Below are 24,278 nucleotides of genomic sequence, written 5' to 3' on the forward strand. Positions count from 1 at the left end.
CAGGTGTACTTCAAGAATAGGAATTATGTAGCATTAAGAGAAGTCCAGAAAGCAGAAGACAGAAAGGAAGTAACTGCACAAGGTTTTAGCTGAGGGTCTAGATGAAATGGCATCATGAGGGAAACCTACTGAGGCAAAGCATGAACTGCAAAAACATAAAACTCAACCAACTGTGCAAGTCAAAAAATTAGGCACTCCATGTTTTAACCTGGGGAGAGAGGTGGGGAGGAGGGAGAGAGAGAGAAAGAAAGAGAGAGAGAGAGAGAGAGAGAGAGAGAGAGAGAGAGAGAGAGAGAGAGAGAGAGAGAGCCTAAAGCACAGACACAGTGGTGGTGTCCCAATAAGCCAAGGTTTCCAGTGCACACAACAACGGTTTCTCAATAAAGCAGATCAGGGGAGGGTAGAAGACAATGGAAACGGACAAAGATGAGAAAGGCTATTACATCTGGAACTGCTTTGGAGACATTTAAATAAGGGAGTGGAGTCTGGGAATTAGAGGCACACCAGATGAATTGCTTATGTTTATTCCCTTGTTGTAGACTAGACTTGAAAAGAGTTGCCTTTCAGAAAAAAAAAAAAAAGAATTCTGAAGAGAAACTTGATTTAATACTTTAAATAACTTAGTGTGAGGTTTATGTTTCAAACTAAAACTTACAGCACAATTCACTTCTTTGTTTGACTTCGCATTTGCCATCTATAGTTGCTGAAGATCTCCTCTTATCTAAGTTCATTATTAAGTCACGTCTCAGATTTTACATTTAGGAGAAAATGGAAACACAGAAGTCTTTTTTTTTAAATCATCTTCACCCCAGCTCTTCCTCAAGTCCTTCCCTACACAGTGTAAAATCTTCTTTGGAAAATATTCAAAAGCAGGATTAGAGATGTACTAATGTGTTGGTCTAGACTGTATTCTAAAGGTAGCTAGTTATGCAAGGATGTATTCACCCAAATGACCCTTCCTTTCTCTTCAGACTAGAGGAGCCATTTCCTCTAAATCATTCCCACCTGCTGTGCCCAACATTTTCCCCATTGTAACAAGATGTCCTTGTAAGGTACAAAGCTCACACTAGAGAATTTGGCAACCGAGTAACAAAAACAAAATTGCAAATACAAAAAAGAAATGTTTTCCGGTTTGTGATTTTGTGTTGGTTACATGGTCCAGTGCATGTCCTCCATAAAAAAAGATACACTGATCAAAGAGAAAGTGACAGAGTCCCAGCTTCTGAATGTGAAATTCTCCTCTCACTACCAACTATGGCCTCTCACTATGGCTACCAACATACCAAGAAACCTACTGTTCTGCACACTGCCACCAGTAAGTCCAAATATGTGTGTCCGGGGACAATACTCTCTAACACCACTTGATATCAACTGCTTTGTTCCTTGGTGTACAGTGCTTCTCACAAACATTTCTGATGTAATTCTTCCAGTACCCCACAAAGCCCATGGTCTTTGCCACCATTCAAATGCTGGCTCTTCTAGAATCCTTCCCTTGCTTACAAATGAGATGCAGAAATCTCATGTAGTTTCTCAGGCATTGTCTTCATTAGAATCTCTGTTGCTGCTGTAAAACATCATTGACCAAAAGCAACTCTGGGAGGAAAGGGCTCGTTCCACCTTACAGCTCATAAGACTATTCAAAACAGTCAAGGCAGGAAGTCAAGGTAGGAACTAGGAGGCAGGAGCTGATGCAGAAGCCATGGAGGAGTGCTGTTTAGTGGCTTGCTTGCCATGGCTTGCTCAGCCTGCTTCCTTATAGTAACTAAAAACACCAGCGTAGGCATGACACCACCCGCAGTGAGCTAGACCCTTCCACACCAAACAATAATCCAAAAATGAAAAGACTTGGCTCACAAGCCAGTCCTATTGAAACATTTTTCTCAACTGAGGTTCCTTTTTCCAAAATGACTGTAGCTTGTGTAACTTGGCACAAAACCACCCAGCATGACATTCGCCTCATCTTTTCTATACAGCTGTGTTGCTGTATAGAATAATTTATAAGCCAGGCCACTAATGAGAATGGAAACAAGAATACTGACCCAAACACACCATTTTTACCAAGAAAATCATGACATCTTTCTCTCCAATGAAGTTGAAATCTATGATGTTCCACAACGACTGAATTGTCATAGGACAGAGCTGAGGAAAGTAACTAGAATGCTCAAAAATAATCTCAAAAATGGATATCTGTTGATTCATGTACTAACCTAATGAACTTGACAGCCAGGCCCAGGTCTGCTATGCAGCAAGTTCCATTTTTCTTCACCAGGATGTTTTTACTTTTCAAGTCTCGATGGGCAATGGCTGGTTTGCCTTGAGTGCTGAAGATTTCCGTGTGTAAATGGCATAGGCCACTGACGGACGAGTAGGCTAGTTTCAGCATGGACTTTGCATCTAGGGTGGTGGATTTCAGATAGTCGTAGAGTGATCCATTTTCGTGATAGTCTGTGATGAGGTATAACTGAGTCCAGGACCCAGTTCCCTTGATGTCTGCAGCAATGAAGCCTGAAAGGCAAATGAATCAAGAGGAACCATTCGTATGCTCAAATATCCCTTCTTTCTTTCCAGATGTCTCTGGTTTAGCATCTTTCCCTTGATAGTGTTAAAGTACTGATATCATGCAGAGGAGATAAAAATTGGAGAGAAAGAAAATATAAGAGTTTCAATATGAAGCTACTCTTAGATCAGTGATACTTATATCCCTGTGGTATTACAGTTACAAGCAAGGCATGTTGAATAGAAGACTCAATGGTCACTGGCTGGATCCACTCCTACTCAGGTGACCCAGGCAGATCACATCTAGCCCGAGGGAAGGAAAGGGAGATCGATTATCAACATCCACTTTGCAAATAAAATGCCTATATCTTTTTACAAGCTCTAAATAGGAATATGCTCCTTCAAATCCCTAAGAAACCTTAAGAGATCCTAGTGTTTAATTTGGTAGTGTTTCATTTGGATTTCCTGTTTCTGAAGCAAAACAATGTATCATTGGAGAGTATAGTATTCCCAGCCCATGGCCCATCCACAGAAGCCCCTTAGTCATGCCTCCTGTGAGGTCCTCGTCAAAGGCTCATGAGCTCTGGGGCTCATGCCAAAAAGAAAGCGTAAGTTTTGTAACAGGTCTAGACAGATGAGTTCATATGCAGATGTGAACTAAAAGCCAGAAGAATGTCAGGAAGCCCCAGATACCGCAGTGTAGACTGTGACTCACCCAGAATGTTCTCGTGCCTCATCAGGACCGTCTGATAGATCTCAGTCTCTCGGAACCAGCTGGCTTCCTCCGTGGTGAAGAACACCTTCACGGCTACCTTCTCTCCACGCCACTTCCCCATCCACACTTCACCATAGCGACCTTTCCCAATTTGCTTCACCATCTGAATTTGCTTAGCTATTGTCCTTTGGACCTGGAAAGGCCCAACACATGTCATTAGTATATTTGCAGCAAGGCAGATCTGTTTAAGCTTTCCTCCAGAGTGGCTGAGGGAGGAATGACTCCATGTAAAAATATGTGGTTGAGGTTATTCCTCACACACATGATTTATTTGTATTTATTAGTTTTTACTGCTCTCTTTTAAATGTATTTCAGATGGATGATTGTCAGTTTAAAATCATCAAATATTAGATGTTCTGTTCTGTCTACTGCAATTTTCACAGAAAAAATTACAAATGGTTTTACAATAACTCCTGCCTGATAGACCAAAGTGTTCCACTGATGTAACATGTTATTAACAAATCATAGATCCATTAAACAAGACAACAATTATTGGACACATGAGGAAATTTATAAAAACTCCATCCTGAAGTAGCCAGGCATGGTGAAACACACCTTTAATCCCAGCACTGGAGAGGCATTGTCAGTGGGATCTCTGTTAATTTGAGGCTGGCCTGGTCTACAAATCGAGCTCCAGAACACCCACGGCTCTTATACAGAGATATCCTGTCGCTAAAAACCAAAAATCAAAAATAAAACTATAAAATAGAATAAAAACAATAAAACAAACAAACAACTCCACAAAAAAGACAAAAGCAAAACGAACAAAGCAACAACACACTTCTAAAGTCAAGAAGAGCAGAGAAAGATAAAGCACACAGGGATGGAGGGAAAGGAGAGCTCATTAGAAACAGAATCAAAAGAAAACACCACTAGCTGAAATCCCTTTCCGTTATTAGTAGAATTTTTTAGAACTCTATAATAGTAGAGTGCCAAATAGCTACAGGGACTGTTTAAGAAACAGAAACTAACGGAAGACTACGCAAGCATGGGGAGGTGGCAGCAAAGTGCATATCTGAAGAGATAGAGAAACTGTCACAGTAAAAACATACAAAACAGGGACCGAAAACTTCAGTTCAAACAGTAGGAGGGATATGAGAGAGTTGGAAAGCTGGAGAGAAAGTTCATTTAATAATTCATAAAAAATCTGAAGAATTACAATGAATGCATAAAAACTAAGGGAAACCTTTTAAGTGAGTAGAAGAGAATGTAACGACTGTGTGAAGTGCACAGCATCTGAAATGAAGCAGTGGTTCCCGGGCAGAAAGGATTGGCTCCTGCAGGCTCTTCATAGGTTCCAGAAAGTAGACAGAAAGAATTTGGTACATCCAGATCTGGGGGCCCAAACCTATAATCCCAGAACTCAGCCAAGTGAGTTGAAGACCAGCCTGGTCTACACAGGGTATAATCTTCCTCAAACATGCGAACCAGCACATGATGCTAACAAAATCTTAACATAATAAACACAAAGTCCTCTTCATAGTTATACATCAAATACAGGCTTAGAGGTTTACTTCCTGTTTTAGTAATTGTTAGGAACATCCAATTGTGAAAAAGTAACCCACATAACCACTCCTGCTTCCTAGTTCATGGCTAACAGCCTAAATCCCTCCCTGACACCACGAGTAATTCTAAGAATTAGGATGTAGACATGATTCTGTAGATCCCTTAATTAGGAATTTTTTTTTCGGTGATTCCAGGATGAGTGATAATATCGATTAAAGATGTTCTGAGTTTCTTCTTAAAACTGCGAATGCCGTGAACAACAGAAGGAAAGCCATACTTTTCCTAAATTAAGATTGTCCAGGAATCATAAAGAGAGGTGGAAACAATCAAACACGTTGATGCATAAAGCAGTTCTCCCCTCTCAGATTAGGTGTTCCCTTCGAGGTGACCTTTGGAAGACTATGTGTCCACTACCCCAACACAGACAGGAGCATCGAGAGAGAACTGGGCAGTTGAGAGCCAGACACCAGGCAGTTAAGCCTGCCACTTGGAAGAAAAATGCCATCATTAATAAAGAAACAGTGCATCCAGCTTACGGATGCCACAAGCATGGCTCTCTGAATCTCTGAGTCGGGCCTAGAAAATGGCTCTGCTGCTTTTCTAGAGACAAGATGTCTCCACAGTGAGTGTGCTCACAGCAATGGCAGTGATAAAGGGGATAGAAACAGCAGAACCTCCAATATATTCTGCCATTAAGTTAGACTTAGAAACAAAATTTTACTTGCTGTTTGAGATTATATCACCAAAGAACCTGAATGTGCATTTGAAATTTAAACACTGATTTCAGCTTTTGATATTACCAATGTTTCTGCTCTTTCTGCATACATGTTTTGAGTCTCAATTACATTATTTTTTTTTAAAAAGTTGAGTGTGTAAACAAAGTTTACAACAATTTCTATCATTTCTATCTTATGTTTTCCCCAAAGTCTATATGTTCAAAGTTTGGTCTCCAGTTTGTTTGAATTGTGAGGAGTTAAGAGATGGGGACTAGACAGAGTTCTGTAGGTCAGAGGGAATGTGCCCCCAAAGAGGAGTATAGGACTCTCAATTTCTTGCTTCACTTTCTTTTCAGGAGATGATAGTTCTGTTCTGCCATGAACTTTCACCTCAGTGTGCAACAACAACCCCAAAGAAAGAGGAGTTGGTTAGAAGACAACACATGTATCTCAATGCATGTGGGGTATGGTGTTTAATGTGGTGGTGACAAGATACCTCTCAGGAACGAGCCCTCTTCTGCCTTCTAACAGGATCAGGAGATAGAACTCAGAACTTAATCCTGAGCAAAAGTGCTTCTAACTACTGAGCCAGCCCAATCTTAATGCTCTTGAATGAAGTCTAGTAAGATCTTGTCTATAGATAGATGGATAGATAGATAGATGGATGATAGATAGATAGATAGATAGATAGATAGATAGATAGATAGATAGATAGATATCAAGAAAGATATAGAGATATTCACCCTAATTAACCCAAGTATATATATATATGTGTGTGTGTGTGTGTGTGTGTGTGTGTGTGTGTGTGTGTGTGTGTGTATGTGTGTGTGTGTATGTGTGTGTGTTTATGCATATGTGTATGCACGTGAAATAGTTAACTTGTAGAGTCACAGTTATAGTAAATACATTTCACAGATATTCTTTGTTCAGTTTTCTATGTTTGTACTTACATAGTTAAGAGTTTGGTTGTCTGTGGTTTGATTGTAAGGGCCTGAGGTAGTAAATGATTCCAAAGAAACAGTATATTCAAGACACAATAGGAATAATAAACTTAGAAACTTACAGAAACTAAGGCAGCACGCACAGGGCCTGTACTAGTTCAGCCCATACAAAATCCCAGCACAAACAGGAGGAAATTGACACAGGTCCCACCCATAGTCAAGAAATTATTTCTGATACCTTCTGGCAAAGGGAAAATTGATTTTGTCTGATGAATATCACTGAGTATATAAACTACACTTCAGGGTAGAGCCCTGGTAGGTGTGCCTAGGAGAGTTGGTCAACAAATAAACAAAGTCCATGACTGTTTTGTGGGATTTTGTTTTGTTTGGGTATTTTGTATTATTAGGTTTCTGTTGTTCTTGTTTGTTTTCGTGTTATCGAAGAGAACAAGAACAAGAGAAAGAACATAAAATAGGGTTAGTAGGAAGATGGGGAGGATCTGAGAGGACTTGTGAGCAGGAGAAACACAGTCAAAACAGTATATGAAAAAATTTAAATGAAATAAAAATTAAGTATTTCTCCTTGGATTTTTTCCTAGTACTTTGCTGCAGCGATAAAGAGCAGATACAGAGAAAAGCCAAACACGGGTGTTGGGCTGGGATCTAGAATAATGAAGCAGAAAGGATCCCTGCAGATGGTATAAATCTCGAGGTAAAACTGTTTACACCAACAACTAAGCATCCTGTTTAATACAATAGAGAGACTCTCAGAAGGGTAGGAAGTGGAGGTAATGGAGTATATCCCACCCCATAAGGGACATCATTGAAGCTGCAACATTAGCAGTGAACAGACCATGTTATGATGGAGGAGTAACAGAAATGGTAAGAGGAGCTCAGCCTGAAATCTCACTCTACACCCTATGTGAAGGAGACCTTGATCAATAAACTGGAGGAATGTCCCACACAGCGATCACATTTATAAAGACAGGATCATGTTTTATTTTGAGTATAACTAACTGCTCAGACATGATGCAAGACTCAAGCCAGAGGCAGGGGAACAAGAATAGGCAGGAGTCAGGTGGAGTTTAAATGCTATCCATCAAAGCCTAGGAGGAAGATCTACAGACAATGGGAGGGGTTAGGCTAATTACTCCCCTGCAAAGATGAAAAGCAGCATCCACTTATCAGTGAGTGAATACCTGGTGTGTCCTTTTGTGACCGTGTTACCTCACTCAAAAGGGATGATAGCTTCTAGTTCCATCTATTTGCCTAAGAATTTTATGGAGTCATTGTTTTTAGTAGTTGAGTAGTACTCCATTGTGTAAATGTACACAATTTCTGTATTCATCCCTCTGTTGAAGGATATCTAGGTTCTTTTCAGCTGCTGGTTATTATAAATAAGGTTGTGATGAACACAGTGGAGCATGTGGATTACTGAAGATACAGTTCGCAGACCACATGAAACTCAAGAAGGAAGACCAACGTTCACATGATTCAGTCCTTCTTAGAAGAGGCAACAAAAATATTCACAGGAGAAAATACAAAAACAAAGTTTGAAGTAGAGACTGAAGCAAAGGCCATCGAGAGAATGCTCTACCTGAAGAATCAGCCCATATACAGCCACCAAACCCAGACAATATTGCTGATGCTAAGATGTGCACACTGATAGAAGCCTGATATAGCTGTCTCCTGAGAGGCTTTGCTAGATCATGACAAATACAGAGGCAGATACTCACAGCCAACCATTGAACTGAGAACAGAGTCCCCAATGGAGGAGTTAGAGAAAGGATTGTTGAAGGAGCTGGAGGTGTTTGCAACACCATAGGAAGAACAATACCAGCCAATCAGTGCTCCCAGGGACTAAACCAATATCCAAAGAGTACACATGGAGGGACCCATGGCTCCAGCTGCTTATGTAGCAGAGGATGGTCTTGTTGGCCATTATAGGGAAGAGAAGCCCTCAGTCCTACCAAGGCTTGATGCCCTAGAGTAAGGGGAATGTCATGGTGGGGAGGTGGGAGGGGATGGAGGTGGGGCACTCTCATAGAAGCAGGGGAAATGTGATAGGAAGTTATGGAGGGGAAACTGGGAAAGGAGATAACAATAGAAATGTAAATAAAATATATCCAATAAAGAAAAAGAGAAAGCCGCAGTCAAAAACTATAGAAACATAACTGCAGCTCAATGAGATGGAATTAGGAGAAATGAAGGTCAAATCAGCCAGAATCCAAAGAACAGAAGCATCTAATTAATTAGTACCAAGTGGATTTTACTTTCAGTACTTTACAAATAAAAGACATATCTCTACAGAGATAAAATGGCAGTAATTATAATTGCTACATACTGATTAAGTATAAAAAAATACCCTATTTGATCACCAGAAACTAGGCGATTCTAAGCACTATCATCCTGCTTATAATGACTAAAATGGTTGCATAAGCACAAATTGTTTTCTGTTTGATCTTAAAGACTGTCAGGAGAAACAAGAAGGCAGGCAAGTCAGAACCAGAGCTTGAAGTCTGAGAGTCAATTTTATGACTTTCTAAGAGGCCAGTGAGATGCCCCAAAACTGAAAGCACTTGTCACCAAGTCTGAGTTCAATCCTCCATCACCACAAGAAGAACCAGTTCCTGAAAGCCACAGCACGTGTGCCCGCCCCCTCTAATAAACATTTTCTCTCTCCCTTTCTTGCTAAAATAATAAAGCTCATTGAGGAAATTAGTTTTCATTTAAAATCACTTGCGTCCTTAATTCCAACAACTTTTCATTGTTGTCTATAAAAGAATCAAACGTGTTTCTCATCCAAGCACGTGTCTTGATAAGGAACGTGTTATCATCCAAGTTGGAAGTGCTGACTATCAGAAATTTAACCGGGGATTAAAAAAAAAAGCCAGACCTCAGCCCGCAATCTCTCACCCTACAGCTGATATACAGCCTTCTTCCTTTGTAGTGGTTGATGGTAATGCTTTTGCCTTCAAATTACAGATCAAATACAGAAATCCAATCGATCCTCACCAGAAACAGAGGGCCCACGTGGATTGTTTTTTTAATCCACTTTTGATCAGGATGTCTTGGGGTCTGGCTGGTAAACAAAGACGTACATTATAAAAACAATAACCTCACCCTCATCGTGTCAAATGTGATCAGGAAGCCCCACATCTAAGATCTGACACTGGACAGGCGCTGAGCCTTCTCTTCCTCTACTGCTCTATTCAAGTAAAGTTGGAAACTGCCATTCTGAGCACATTTCCTCATAGTCCATGCTATACTCTTCTCCTACCAGCAGAGGGAGGCCTGATCCACTTCCCGAGCTCTGAGATTGCTCAATCAAGTCTCTCAGGGACTCTCCAGGAGGAATGTAAGTTTCATCCTGCTCCAGCCCAATGCTGTACCGAGGTCTGGCTTCTTGTCTTTTATACCTAAGCATGGACAAGGGAGATGCTTAAAAACTGAAATGCAATGATAAATATAAAACATCACACACAACATTAATCATGGGAAGGAGCAATACACACAAGAGCAGACGCTATTTGGGATGTTTCTCAGTCATGTACACTTTTTTTCTCTATGTCTTTTAAATATTACATATAAGCAAGCTATATTCTGTTAGCATTTGCAAACAGCTTCAATATTTTTTTCCTGGAAATATTTCCTTCAAGTTCCCTAAGTACTTAAATATGCAGAGTTTTTTTTTCTTTCATTTATTAAAGTATGCAAGGGAGTCTGGCTCAGCAATTAGGAGCACTGGCTGCTCTTCCAGAGGATCCCGGTTCAATCCCCAGCACCTACATGGCAGTCCAGGACTCTCTATAACTCCACTTCCAGGGCATCCAATATGCTTACATAGACACACAGATCGGCAGAACACTGATGCACAAAACTAGATAAATAAATCTTTTTTTAAAGTATGTCAGGGAGTTCTTTCACATAAAATGATGTATAAGACAATACAATGACCATGACATAAAAATAAAACCTTAAAACATGGTAATGTTTAACATGTAATGTCTTTATCTTAATTAACTAATTGATGTTCTATAGAATGTTACAGTTGGATATTTGGATGCTCAAATAGTATGGACATTTAAACCTTTATGTCTCACAAGGTAGAGAATAAGTTCTTGGCTAAAAACTTAAAAATAACTAAACTCAGTTTATTTTTATGTTTATTCTATAAAAATTACAATACTAGAGAAATTTGTGGTGAGGAAATAGGGAATTACTGAAAGCACTCAGACTTCCATATTTTTTCATTTAATTAGCATCAAGACTAGTCATAACTAGTCACTACATATGCCAATTGTCTGGGTTTCCTTAGGGATGAAAATTTTAACTGAGTAATGTCTGAAACAGAAATGAGACCGACATATAGTTGTAGCTTTGTTGGGGTGAATCTCTACCAACAGCAACAGATACTGTCCTATGAGCCTAAGATCTAGAGTTGTGATACACAAGGGCTGCTTACAGGCAAGAGCAGAAAAACATTTATATAGGGATCTCACGAAGAGTGTGAAACTCCACGTACTTCATACTTACCTGAAGTAACAGAATAAAATAATGAGGACCAAAAGTAAACTACAGACAGTCACAGATATAAGTAAGGCCTTGTGGTGTATGGGTCCATCAACAAAATCTGAAAAAGAAGGTCACAGTAAAACATAGATTCACTTAAAAGGGAAGAACACTTTCCCAAAAGTTTTGTTTAAAAATGTATCAAATAGGGGAATGCCAAATAGGAGGAAACTTCAATATGTTGTTAAAAAATCACATATGTACTCAAAACATTATTTTTGGCTGTTGATAGTATAGTTAGATGTAGATATTTATTTTAATAGCATAAGTCTCCTCTATAGAAATTGACCTGACATAGAATAAATGGACAGGAAGAATACAAGGGAAGTAAGTGGGTCCCTGATCCTAACATGAAAACACGAGGTCCTGTGTGCCCCCGAGTCAGACACTCGGTGTGCAGGCCCGTCTCACTTGGCACCTGGAACAAAAACAGCTCTGTATTCCTTCTGTCCAAAGCTGCTTTCTGATAGAGGCAAAACACAAGGATCCCTCAAGTCCTGTAAAAGATGGATATATTTTTAAAAAGCTCTTGGCAAATCAGATTTGCTCAAAGCAAGCTTTCTCAAGCTTCAAGTGGAGGGTGTTGAGGTGGGAGTGGGTGTGGGGGAGTGGGAGCACCTTCATGAAAGCAGGGAGATGGGGGGGGGGGGCTAGGAGACGGGGAAAGGATAAAATATCCAATAAAAAGATTATTAGTACAACTGTGTACTACACATTACAAATGGACTTTAAAACCAGAAATATTTATTCAAAATATCTTCTTTTTTTAAACCAATAGTCCCAGATGGCCTTTTTTTTCCTGCAGGTAGCTGAGGGCTGTTTACACAGTCTCACAGCAACAGAGTTAGCCAGCTTGTGAAGGGTACAACAGGCTCCTGATCACTGTGATAGCTGCTACTTGTTGTACAGGGAGAACCATAAGGTAAGACTTCAGCCAGTATGAGAAGATGTTTGCCCAGCTGTTCTCCTACATAGATAAGACATATTCACATTTTTGAAGATTTCACTTCTCCAAATGTGACTTTTTGTGATAAAAAAAAAAAAAAAAAATAGCACGTGTTCCATGAAAGAAAAATTTCAAAAGGCCAATTGACTGAAATGAATGAAATCATTACATCCTTAGAAATTTACTGACAGAAAGTGCATATGTGACATTAGAGTATCACCTCAGGAAACAAAAATGCATTTCTCAAAAAATACTGTAATATCTTGTCATTAGATTCTTTTCTCCCTCTTTTATAGGGAAAGTATTACTACTGTAACCCTGACTGTTTCAAACTTTAAATCACTCTGCTTTAGCCTCCCAACGGTGAGATGGGCCACTATGTTGGCAGATATATTTGTTTTTAATGTGTCATGAACATTTTCCACAACAAGTTATTTTCAAAGATGACATGGGATTTTGCATGGAAACATTCTAGTTAGAAGTCAACCTTCTGTTGTAATATATTTAAGAGATTTTGCTATAATGCCAAATTTCTATAATACATACAATTATGTAATTAACATGCACACTGATTATAATTGTGTCTACTTGACATTCTTAGATGTAAAACTATAACATCACAAGACAGACATTACAAATCTTCTTGTGCATACCTACAAATAAACCTTTAAGACTGAAACAATTTCTAATTCATTGTTAGTAATTGTTTTAATTATGAGAAAAACTTCAATAAAGCACCACAATATGTCCTTCACCCACAGTTCTCATTTATATTTTATCATATGTGATATAATTGTCTTACAGAAAACAATCCTCATATGCATACACATACATACCCATGCACGTCTATACATATTCATGCATACACATGCACACACGCTTGCATTCACATTTTTTATTTTATTTTATGTGCCTATATTAGTTTAGATGATTTGAGGTTGTAGAACAATGTTGCTATGGTCTCCACTTTTAAATAATTCAGAGTTCTTATTACAAATAATGTGGACAAGGACAGTGTCTCACCAATAGTGATGTAATTGTAAGAACCAGGACACTCACAGGTTAGTTGGTCTTAAACTTGGTTTGCAGTGTTACATAGAATGCTTGGATTAGTTGTTGTAAACTCTAACCCATGAACCTTTACACTTTTGACAAATCTGGTAATAGTCACAGATACAACATATTTGGCAGTCTAAAATATGTATTTAACACTTACTTATGACCAATACTACCTGCAAATATGAAGGAAAGCAGGCTTCATCTTAAAAGGATAAGTGAAAGCCATTAGAAATCAGTAGGTGTTTTTTTTTTTTTTTTGTTTTGTTTTGTTTTTTAAATTATTCAGTTCAGAACTGTTGTAAGTGGCCCATGGAAAAGGAAAATCAATTACTGACATACCATCCAAAAAGCCATTACAAAAAAGAGTAATAATTAGTACATATATTATTTAAAAAAGACTGGTTAATAAATGTCAAAAATGTATGTTTTTAGAGTAAAAGTTGACTACTATGTATGGTGTGTTACTTTACTACGTGTCTATATTCTATGCCCTATATATACATGTAAAGAATGGAACCTTTATGGAAAACACAGCTTATACGATTGTTTTCAATTTTAAGGACAATCCTACATGGCTAGGAATCCTAAGAGAATGTTTTTCTACTAAAATCAAATCTAACCTCAGGATCACTATGAATTTTTAGTACATGAGCCCAGAATCCTTTTTCATATTTAGGCTCTAATTTTGCTAAAACTCTGTTTCTCTTTCCCTTTCCCTGTAGATGCTGAGCTCAGACCATGGCTTTATTACTCATTACATTTCTGACTTATGACAGGAACAAAACCACAAGGACCTAGGGGAGTTTTTCTTTACACTCCGGCACTGTACTTGAGGCTAGCATGATCTGGTATTTTCCTTTTGCTTTTCCCAAATAACCCTCTCTTGTAGTCTGCCTGCTTGTCTTGGCTCATGAAGAGATGATCCTTATCAATCAACCTGTTTCCACTCTTCATGTTGGTCTTGTGTTACTCTGTCATTGCCTACATTTGGAAATATTAACATGAATATTCCAGGAAGGAGACAGTTCCAGACACCCAAGAAGAGAAGAACAGCTCCTGGGGCCTTTTCAGGATAGTATCTTTCTACCTATGCTGCCTTTCGAACTTCCCAGGGAGTAGGAATAACAGGAAACTCTGCAAGTGAGTGGTGATCCTTCTGAGAGACAAGAACTACCCGCTGTTTCATAAGAAAACTTAATTCTGTCACAGCCTTCATACTGTGATGTTTTGTCTTTAAATGATGATATCCATCCAAAATACCTTGTGGGGTTATCAGACTCAAAAGGTTCAGTTATTGTAATACCTAGGATAATACCTGGCTTGCATTAGTTTTTTTAATTTTCCTTTCACATTCTCTCCCATTTAGTGAATGCCTGCTTATCCTTAATTCTTGTTCAAGTGTCACTTATCTGTGGCTACTGTGTTATCCTGCCATTTGAAGCAGAACTAGCTCCGTGATGTCCTTATGGTCAGCCAACCTCTCACTCTGGCTGTCATGCCTTCTACACCATGATGGACCATATGCACACAGGAAGTTAAGATAAACTATTTCTCCCCAAGCCTGCCATTCGTCAGAATATTCCACCATAGCACAAAAAAGTAACTAATACGGGAATTGTCAACAGAAAAGTAGGTTTGCCTAACGGAGATGCTTTCTGCAGGGATGTGGAAGAGTTTGTACTTCAAGGCTGGAAAGTACTGTGGGCAGAACTTATTGGGCCTTCTTATGTATGCTAGGAAGACAGGAGTGATAAGAGTAACCTGAGACACTGGAGACACATCTCTTCAATGTGTCTCAAATGGCAACTGTGTTAGGGGTCATTCACGTGACATTTTGGCAAAGAATCTGGTTGCATTTTACACGAGGGTTGAAAATTTCTTTGAGGTTGAATTTAAAAAAAATGGGTTCATTTCTATCGCGAGGACATTTCAGGCATCATGATGTGGAGTCTGTGGCATAGTTATTCTTGATGACCCTTAGGCAAAAGAAATTTTAAAGTGCACAGTCTGGGGAGGAAATGAATATTAAGAAGCCTGAGATTCCAGCCAAGCCATGTGCTGAGAGGTATAATTACAGATTACAACCACTGACAAGAACCCTCTTGGGCTACATCAAATACTAGGAAAGGTGCCCTGAAAACAACATACCACCACTTAAAGTTACAGTTTGTGAAATGAGGCAGCCCAAGAGGTTTTCTACTCCAAAAAAGTAAATATCTAGGGACACTTTTCAGTGGATCCAGCATATAAAACCTGTTTATAAGCACAGTCCGAGGACTCTAGGCTTCACCCTTAGCTGATAGCAAAGCTTCTTGACCACACCATATTACTTTTGGTTGCATGAAAGATATACTATTGAGGATGCCATGGGTCCTTTCCACCACGATCTCAGAGAGGATCTGCGGCTAAGTATCACAGCAGAGTTAAAGTCCTGTTAGGGGGCTCCAAAGGCTTGCATAAAGATATGAGGATGATGTCTATGTTTCAGTGGCGTTCCCCAAGCTATTGGAGATGCCAGAACAGTGGGACTCCTGCCTAGGAAGGTGGCATTTGGGGACTAGATCCAGCCAAGAAAGAAAGAAGTGCTATATAATGCAAAGGTACAGGTAGCATCATCTAAGCCATCTGAAGTGTAGTCTGATGGCCTTTGAACTACTGAGTTTTCATTTTGCTTTGGACAAAATTTTCTTTACTATGACCCTCTCCCTCCCTTATCAGATGGGCATGCATACTCTATGCAGTACATATTGAAAGCATATAATTTGTGTTTATTTGTCCATTTGTTTGTTTCTAATATAGGGTGAGAGTGAAAAGGCAGCCTTGGGTTTTAGATGAAACTTTGCACTTTTGAACAGAGTCGAGGCTGTTAAAGAATATGTAAACCACTGAAGTTGGACTACGTGCATTCTGTATCATGAGATGAACCTACAGGGACCAGGGATGTGATAGTGCTGTTTGAGTGAAGAATGCCCTCCTAGGCTCATGGATTTGAGCACTCCATCCTTAGCTGGTGGTGATGTTTGGGAAGGGAAAGAGAACTTTCTGATGTAAAGCCTTGCTAGAAGAAACACATCATGGGTGAGTTTTGATAGTCTGACTCTGTTTTCTTTCTTTCTTTCTTTCTCTTTCTTTCTTTCTTTCTTTCTTTCTTTCTTTCTTTCTTTATCTTTCTCTTTCCTTCCTTCCTTCATTCCTTCCTTCCTCCTTTTCTACGTCTCCTTCTTTCTTCTTCTTCCTCTTCTTCTTCCTCCTCCTTCTCCTCTTCCTCTTTCTCCTCCTCCTTTCCCCCTCTCCCCCTCCCCTTTCCTCTTTCTCTCCCCTTCCCCCCTCTGTGTGTGAGTGTGTGTGAGTGTGTGTTTGTGTATATCTCTGGAACTGTTACAAGTCAAAATAGCCCCTTTATTCCAACTTGCTTTTTGTTTTTAGGGCATTTTATTACAGCAAACAGAAAAATTGCTAAACCATCCTTAATATAATTTGTAATCTATCACTACTTAGTGAGATACCCATGACCAAATTAAGTTTTTCCATGGTAATTCTTACATCTTAGCATACCATTTTTTGCAAGCAATATTTTCCTCACCAATTCCTGTATCTCTAACACTTAGGATGCTGCTTGAACAGGAAAAAAACTGTGAACTTATGTGAATTTTCAGAATAAATCTGAAAAACTTCAATGCTGTAATGGGAATGTATTTATAAAACATTGTCAAAAATGTGAAACACCACCATGTTTTGTAGCTAATACAATCTCAAGAAATGATGTCAACCTTTCACTTTAAAGTATGCACATGAGAATTAGGAATCTATAACACTTAAAATCTTTAATTTGTAATGAGCTCAAGGAAGGGAATAAATCTAGAGGCTGCTGTCAAAAATACATTTTTAATATATTTCAAATACACCTAAGTATGTAAGCATTGAAATTAAAACTTTTAAACTCATGATCCATTTTAGAAATATGTTGTTAATTTAATAAAAAACCAGTTTGTTATGGAGATAAAATAAAGATGTGGTAGACCAAGCAGTGTTTCATTTAGTCACTTTTAAGGTCTTTATTTTTCAAATGCATATTATGACACAGTATATTTAATTAAGTCCCAATCCTAAATAATTTTAAGGACTAAGTATGCAGTACTATTTGTTTTCTCTACCTCCTGGCAGCTCACTGTAAGCTCTCCAGACTGGACCTATCAGGTGGGGATAGGCCAACAAGGATCTTAAGAGTACAGCTATATACAGCCACCAAGGCATGATCCTTCCACGCCTGTTGACACTGCGTCAGCCCACTACTCCAGCAGTGGGTAATGAGACCAATTAAATGCAAACACTGTCAAGGCACCAATGAATTAGACAAAAAGACAGAGTCCAGTGCTTGCTCTCAGTAGCAGGGCCCCCCTCACCCCTCTCACCTCTGTCCTTCAGGGGAGGCAGAGTCGGGTGGAGGTCTTTATTACATTCGTTCCTCTCTGTGCAGCATTCAATTGATCTTCTTTGATGAGGAATGGGAGTGTCCTAACATGAAATGCAAATAGCCATGAGTGGGTGTCCTCCATATCCCAATGGCAGACCATCTACAACTTAACAGATTAGCACTAAAGACCACATTTAATCGTCTGGTAATTTTGCTTAAAATTTAGAAAACATTAGTTTCCACCAGGAAACTTGTTTGAAATGATAATGTACCATTATAGCATTTCCAGTCCAATAAAATATTATCGTACTTGTAACAACCAGAGAACATTGAGTAAACAAATAACGAAGTCACAATTTAACCAATAAATAATCTGGATTTTAAAAATAGTCTAATTGGAAACTAAGCAATATGTTAACAGCCAATTTAAAAAAATGTTTTGAAAAAAAAGAAAGCATTAGCTATTGAGAATTTTCAATTATTTTGCAAATTATTCAACTTGGGATAGCGATGGAAAGAGGATTGCTTGATTTTGCCAACACATGCTACAGTGTAAATTCAAGTTATCTTCCTTACGCGACATTGGAAATCTGACCCTTCTAGTCCTAGACATCCCGAGGTGACAACAGGCGTTCCAGAGTCGTCTTCTTCTATCATTGTGAAGCAGTACCCATCTGTGCTGAAGACCAAACACGAAAAGTGAGAGAGGGAAAAGAACACACGACTCATAAAAAATAACATGAAATTAATTCCATTGGCTTCATCACAGACAGGGAAAGTCACAGTTCCTTTTTTTTTTTTTTTCTTTTCTCTACAAACAGTTGAGAAACCTTCCAACTTCTGCATCTGTGTAAGTAGATGTGCCGATCATTAAAGTCATTTTCTCTTCACTTAGAAAGTCCTGTGAGAAAGGAGTAAAATCTCCATGTGACAGCAATTACCATTTCAAAGCATTTGTATTCTTAGTGAACTCATCTTGGCCCTATCTCCATTCCAGACTGACAACCTGAGGAGCATGATACTATCTTCATCCTTTATGTGAGCGAACTACAGGTCAGAGAGCTTTAGTAGTTCCCCAAATGTCACAAAGTCACTGAGAAAGAGAGGAAGACAAGGCAAAGCTGGAACCTGTGCCCGTGAGTACAGGGACTGGTTCTCATTGGAGGCAGTGAAATACACCATCTCAGGCATGGTGGTTGAACTGAATAGAAATAGTGACAGCATCAGGCCTTGAGTTGGAAGCCCTCTTATTTTGCTCCCACTCATCAAACGCTATCCTGGGACTAAACTGAAAAGAATAACTTGTGTATACAGGGCTGTGTGCAAAGACATCTATGCTCTTCATAAATCAGGACTTATATTGTGGTTCCCAGTCATAAGTCTCAAGCTGCCACCCATGTCCCTAGAAATAAAGTATGGAGCCCACATTCCCCATTCTCTTCTCATCCATATGCATGTGCAGTGTCCAAAGCATGGATGACAATGGAGTTCTAAAAGGTCATGGGAACAAAGCTGGGAGAGCTGCATTAGCCATGATTTGTAGGTCTGTCTACTCGCATTAGTGGGAGCAGCATTCTGCCGTACATTAGCTCTTCAGTTACCATCAACATCCTTACAATTGTTTACTTAGTTTTTAGGTCTCAAGTGATCCAACATGTCTGAGTTTATAAAACCCTGAAGGGTGGAGCTGGAACATACTAATGAATGGCTAGGAAGGGCCAGTGATAAATCTGTGCTTGACGACAGTCAAATGCATGAATGTTGTTGTGAAAGAAAAACTGCCTCTGCACAGCCTGTGCTCAAATTCTTTCCCCCAACTGACTGGAATCTCAGTGGGAGTGTAGAACACAGGATGGAAGGCAATATGTTAAGATGGACCTTAATCACACACAATCTGACTGAATGCTATTCGTGTGTGACTTCCTCTGTGTTCAGACTATTGGCGTAAAGTATTTCTCAGTTGGAATTCCTAGAAAGTAGAGGGGTCAACAGTTTGTAAAAAGCATTCTGCTATCCAAGGATCCAAGCTTGTGCCACTATTTTTATAATCTAGGAGGTGATGAGTCAAATAACCATGAAGGAAGTCAAAGGAGGGATACTGTTATGAAGTGAAATCCATAGATGAATACAGTATGAATTGTTTGGCTACAGTAGTGATTATGAATGAAAACAGTGACACAGAGTCAATAGAACCGTTAATTAATGTGCTGTCCCCTCATGTCACAGGCAGGGAAAAGCCAGTGACAAATGGACTGAGAATAAGGTGTGTACCAAGAAAGTCAGTCATGGATTCTCAGTGTTCCTGTAGTTATTCAATATGAATGCAACACACTTGGCAAGTTCAAGGCGGCATGAGGTCAAAGTAAAAGTAGTAGTAATGCTTGTTATAATCCCTGGATAGATAGTTCTTCAGGGTCAAATGTTTTTTTTTTGTTTTTTGTTTTTGGGTTTTTTTTTTTTTTTTGTCCAGTATTCCAAAAGCAAAGGGAAGTTTGAAATGCCCAGAAAGAGAGAAGGACTGTTCTAGAAGACGTTTAGTTGCCCAGAGTGAACCTACACTAGCAAGAGGTGGTCTGCTTATTTCAAAGATGTGGGGTAGTTAATAATTCTCTCTTAGGCTGCTATGCATGCAAAGTGCAAGGATTTTTAGTTCCTCTCATTTCTGGTCAATTAGATTTACAACAGCCTTCTGGGACCCAGTTCCTTTGTGAGTTATTGTTGAGGTATAGAAAGCAGTTTCACAACTCATATGCAATGGCCTCAACAATACCTTTATTTACAGCAAAGGAAATGGGACTAGAAAGATATCTTACAGGGTATAAGTGAAAACCACACTTCCATGCCTCCAAGGACTAACAGTTCCCAAATGATTAATAAGTAACCCTGCACATTTTCAAAGTTGTACCAAGTTCTTGAATCCTTGAATTTCCGTTGATTTCAAGTTTCAGTTAGAATCCATTTTAAAGAGCTGAGAACACTATGTCTTTGAAAACATCTGTTTCACCTTTAAGGGAGCACGGTAAGTTTTCAAATTTTCCAGCCCAAGTCATCTAATGGTACACACAAGTTGTACAGCTGCTGTTTGATTTTATAGATTTTTATCAGTGAGTGACCGATGGCCATAGGCAGTGGCTTTTACCAGGGCAGTTCCTTTTTTCATACATGAATCTCAGTCAAACATCAGGCTTCACAGGAGGAAGCTTGAGGAAGAGGCATTCTTGATTCGAGAAACATACAGACTATACAAACTCTGATTCCAGAGGGCAGACAGACAACAGCTTCAAGCAGCAGGGATAGAGATCATAAGCCAGCTAGTGTTTTCTTCAACTGACCGAGGAAGAGCGAAAAAGGACACACAGGGGCACACGGGGGCAGTTTCCAAAGCTGCAGAATTCTGAAGGGTTTAATGATCATTTCCCTCCCTAGCCTGTGAGATAAGTGCACTTCCATAGGCCGAAGGAAATGTAGAAACAGTACTGTGTGCCTATCTGTTCCTTCCTATTTCAGGTCATTGTAGAAGGAGGGAGCGTGAGGTTAACAGCTTTCATGACAAAGTCCCAGCATGGTAGTCGCCTTTGACTCTATCACTGAGAACACTGTCTCTCTCTAGCCAGCTTCCTTCTCTGACAATCATATGGTCTGATTTACAGATGTTTTCAATGAAGCAAAAAATTTAAAATACCGGCCCAATTTTACATTGGCTAAGTATCTGTAGATCTTATAGATTTTTACTCTTACTACCCCTTACAGACCCTTAAAATCGCTAATAGTCCCTTAAAAAGACTCCTCTGACCTGTCTCTTGACATGGTCAATCTGTATATTAATTGACTTGTCTGAGAGAATTGACATTTTCTCTCAGCTTTGAAATCTTCACTGGATAATCTAAAGAAACCCAATACCATTGGGTTTCAATTAAACCAGATAACAAGTTGGTCCCATTTAGTCTCATGTCCAAGAATGAGATGTATAAAAAATACTCAGGCCTTATAAAAGCCTCCATCACTGACTTTGAAATATCAGAATAATGAGTAAATCACAGATTCTAGTGGAAGAGTCAGTGTTCTATTCATTAAAATTATTTGAAATCCACACCTCCAACTAGAAAGGATAAAGTCACAGTCCTCGGTGTTTAGTTGGACTGGCCAACACAAAAATACTGGATGGCTCTAGTGACATTTAGCATGCTCATTATATTTTTCTTTGCACCTGTGCGTAAAGACATACAGTTAGCTAGCATCGGGGAAGCAGAGGTAGGTGGGGTCTATGAGTTCAATGCCAGCCTGATCTACAAAGAGAGTTCCATGCCAGGAAGGGTTCCATGATGAGACCTTGTATTGAAGCAGGGGTGGGGGAGAGGTATAGGAGGACAGAAGGAGGAAGAAGAAGAAAGAAGGTGGAGGTAGAGAATAAGAGAAAAAGATGGAGGAGAAGAATGAGAAGATAACAAAGGAGATATCTTTTAATGGAAAGAGTGTGTTTGAGGGAAAGAATAGAGTATGGCCTTATAGAAATCAGACAGTGTCATGTGCTTCTTCTAAGTCTTAACAATGGTTCTCAACCTTCCTAATGTTGCAATTCTTTAACACAGTTCCTTCTGTTGTGGTAATTCTCATCATAACGTTTTTGTTGCTTCTTCATAACTATAATGTTGCTACTGTTATGAATTGTAACGTAAACATCAGTGTTTTCTAATGATCTTTGGGAATCGTGGTTCATAGGTTGAGAACCATTGTCTTAGGACAAAGAACAAAGGAGGTTCCTGGGATCCATAGACATGAAGACTAAACTGGAATCAGCTCCTCGCTCACAAAATGAGCATCATACACAAAAAGGATGTCCTCAGAGAACCCAACAGGGTTGGCTGCTGATCAAGAATTCATAACTTGAAGTTCTGACCAGCCTTATTAATCATATTATCATAGTGACTAAGGATAACATAACCTTCTAGAACTTCACATTCTTACCTGGGTGTAAACAGGAAATACTGAATTCTTCACAAGAATGTTGTACTGATTAGGTAGGTGAGGGTAGTCATATGATCATCTCAGTAAATACTAGTTTCCTGTTGACTTCTAAAGTCAACCCATCAATACTGAATGTCATATTCACGTTCTTTTGAAGGATGTTGCTCTTATACTCATAATGGAAAGTGTGCCCTGTGTTGCTACTGACCCTCTCGAAAGAAGAGAGGGATGGCAAGAACATGTACAAAAATCACCCTGAAGTCACAGTCAACAAGCCAGCAGAGCTCAGCACGTCTATGTGAAAAACAAACACTTCATTTGTAAGCCTCCAAATTCTTAAGGAGTGTGTTCCCTAGCTAACACTGGCCACTGCTCTATTTTGTTATTCTTTTTAGATTTTTAAAATATTTGTATATTCTTAATGTGATATCTTGGGGATGGAACTTACACCCAACCATGAAGTTTGTTTATGTCTAATGTGTCTTATACAAACAGAGCAGGAACATAATTTTACACAATATTTTTAGTATGCCTGCATTTATGCCTGTGACCCATCACATGAAGTCAAGTGAGGAAATTTCCACTGGTCAACTCACATCTCACTTTGGAAATATTTGTCATTTTTGAACTAGGAATACCAGTACAAAAATATGTATTAGACTCCCCATCATGATAAACATTCTGAAAACTCTCAGCAACAGCAAAAAAAACATCTGAATAAGTTTGTCATGCTTTTCTGGTCAATGGCTCTCTAAGCAGTTACCCAGATATTCTTCCTAGACCCCGAAACTTGCAGTCTCTCTCCCCATTGGTGTTCTGACCTCTCTTAAGGCATACTCTATGTCTCTGGCATTGTCCTTTCCAGGAGCCATGGTATGGGTAGTAGCACTTTCTCTCTTGTCCTGCCAGCCTCAAGAAGCTATGGCTCTTTTTGTACTCTTCCCCTAGTCTAGGTAACAAACAGATTTCCTAACTATCAAAATGGATGCACCTGTGTAAAGATATGTACAAAGACAAATGCTTTAGATTATTTAAAACTGAGCTCTGTCTTTATAAAACATTATTTCTGACTTCATAGTTTTCTTACTGTGATAATCTTTCTACCTACATATGTTGAATTCATCTAAACTGCATCAGAGATTTGCTTTCTAGAAGCAGTTTATTATTCTCTTACCAATGCAAAATACAATCTCCGTATGTTGAGTAGTTAACACAAGATCAGCATATATACTTGGAATCTCTCATGTGAATATGAAAAGGTTTTTGAAGAACATAATAGTTTTTGTTCATTGACAAGGAGCCTGAGATCTATGTTCTATTTATGTATCTAGAGAAAAAGAGGAATCAAATGCCAGTTCAGAGTAAAATATGATTAGATATTTTTTGTCTACAGTACTATCACCAGATCATATTCTTGGAAACAATATATGTTTAAAATGGTATGTAGCCATTTGTGAAAGTGACATTCTAATCATTTCTATCACCAACCTGCAGATATTGTTGACTGAGTCTTCGGGACAGTGGTGATGGCATTTACAACGCAGTATCTTGGGCCGAGGGGTGGGGGCTGTGCTCTCTCCATCCTCCTTCTTGGTGCCCACATTTAATTTTCCAGAGCTTCGTAAGAGCATGTTATCAATGAAATTCTCTGTAAAAAATAATGAATTAGGGTTAAGAAAGCTGTCCAGCCTTCTGTGGAGGAGATAATATGTCACTGATTTAAAATAACTTGGACAAAGATTCAAACAAAAGACATGTATTTTGATGATTTCATTAAAATACATGGTATCAGTCTTGTTTTTCAGATAATTAATTCAAGTGTTGAATTTTAACTAATTAATCTGCAAATAATGGAGTAGCATTTTGAATCCAGATTATCTGAAACCTA

At 39.0% G+C, this 24,278-nt stretch overlaps 1 protein-coding gene across 1 annotated transcript in view; it reads right to left on the reverse strand.

The window, feature by feature from the left end:
• BMPR1B (bone morphogenetic protein receptor type 1B) overlaps positions 1-24,278 on the reverse strand; it is a 131,148-nt gene that overhangs the window by 14,068 nt on the left and 92,802 nt on the right. The window contains exons 2-8 of the mRNA XM_080916429.1: positions 23,879-24,038; positions 18,002-18,104; positions 17,424-17,526; positions 10,971-11,067; positions 9,715-9,853; positions 3,212-3,404; positions 2,208-2,505 (exon numbers count right to left, since the gene is read on the reverse strand). Of these exons, the coding sequence (XP_080772555.1) occupies positions 2,208-2,505; positions 3,212-3,404; positions 9,715-9,853; positions 10,971-11,067; positions 17,424-17,526; positions 18,002-18,104; positions 23,879-24,021 (1,076 nt within the window). The 5' untranslated portion in view covers positions 24,022-24,038. The remainder of the gene's footprint in view (positions 1-2,207; positions 2,506-3,211; positions 3,405-9,714; positions 9,854-10,970; positions 11,068-17,423; positions 17,527-18,001; positions 18,105-23,878; positions 24,039-24,278) is intronic.

Source organism: Micromys minutus (assembly GCF_963924665.1).
Source record: "Micromys minutus genome assembly, chromosome: 4".
NCBI lineage: Eukaryota > Metazoa > Chordata > Mammalia > Rodentia > Muridae > Micromys > Micromys minutus.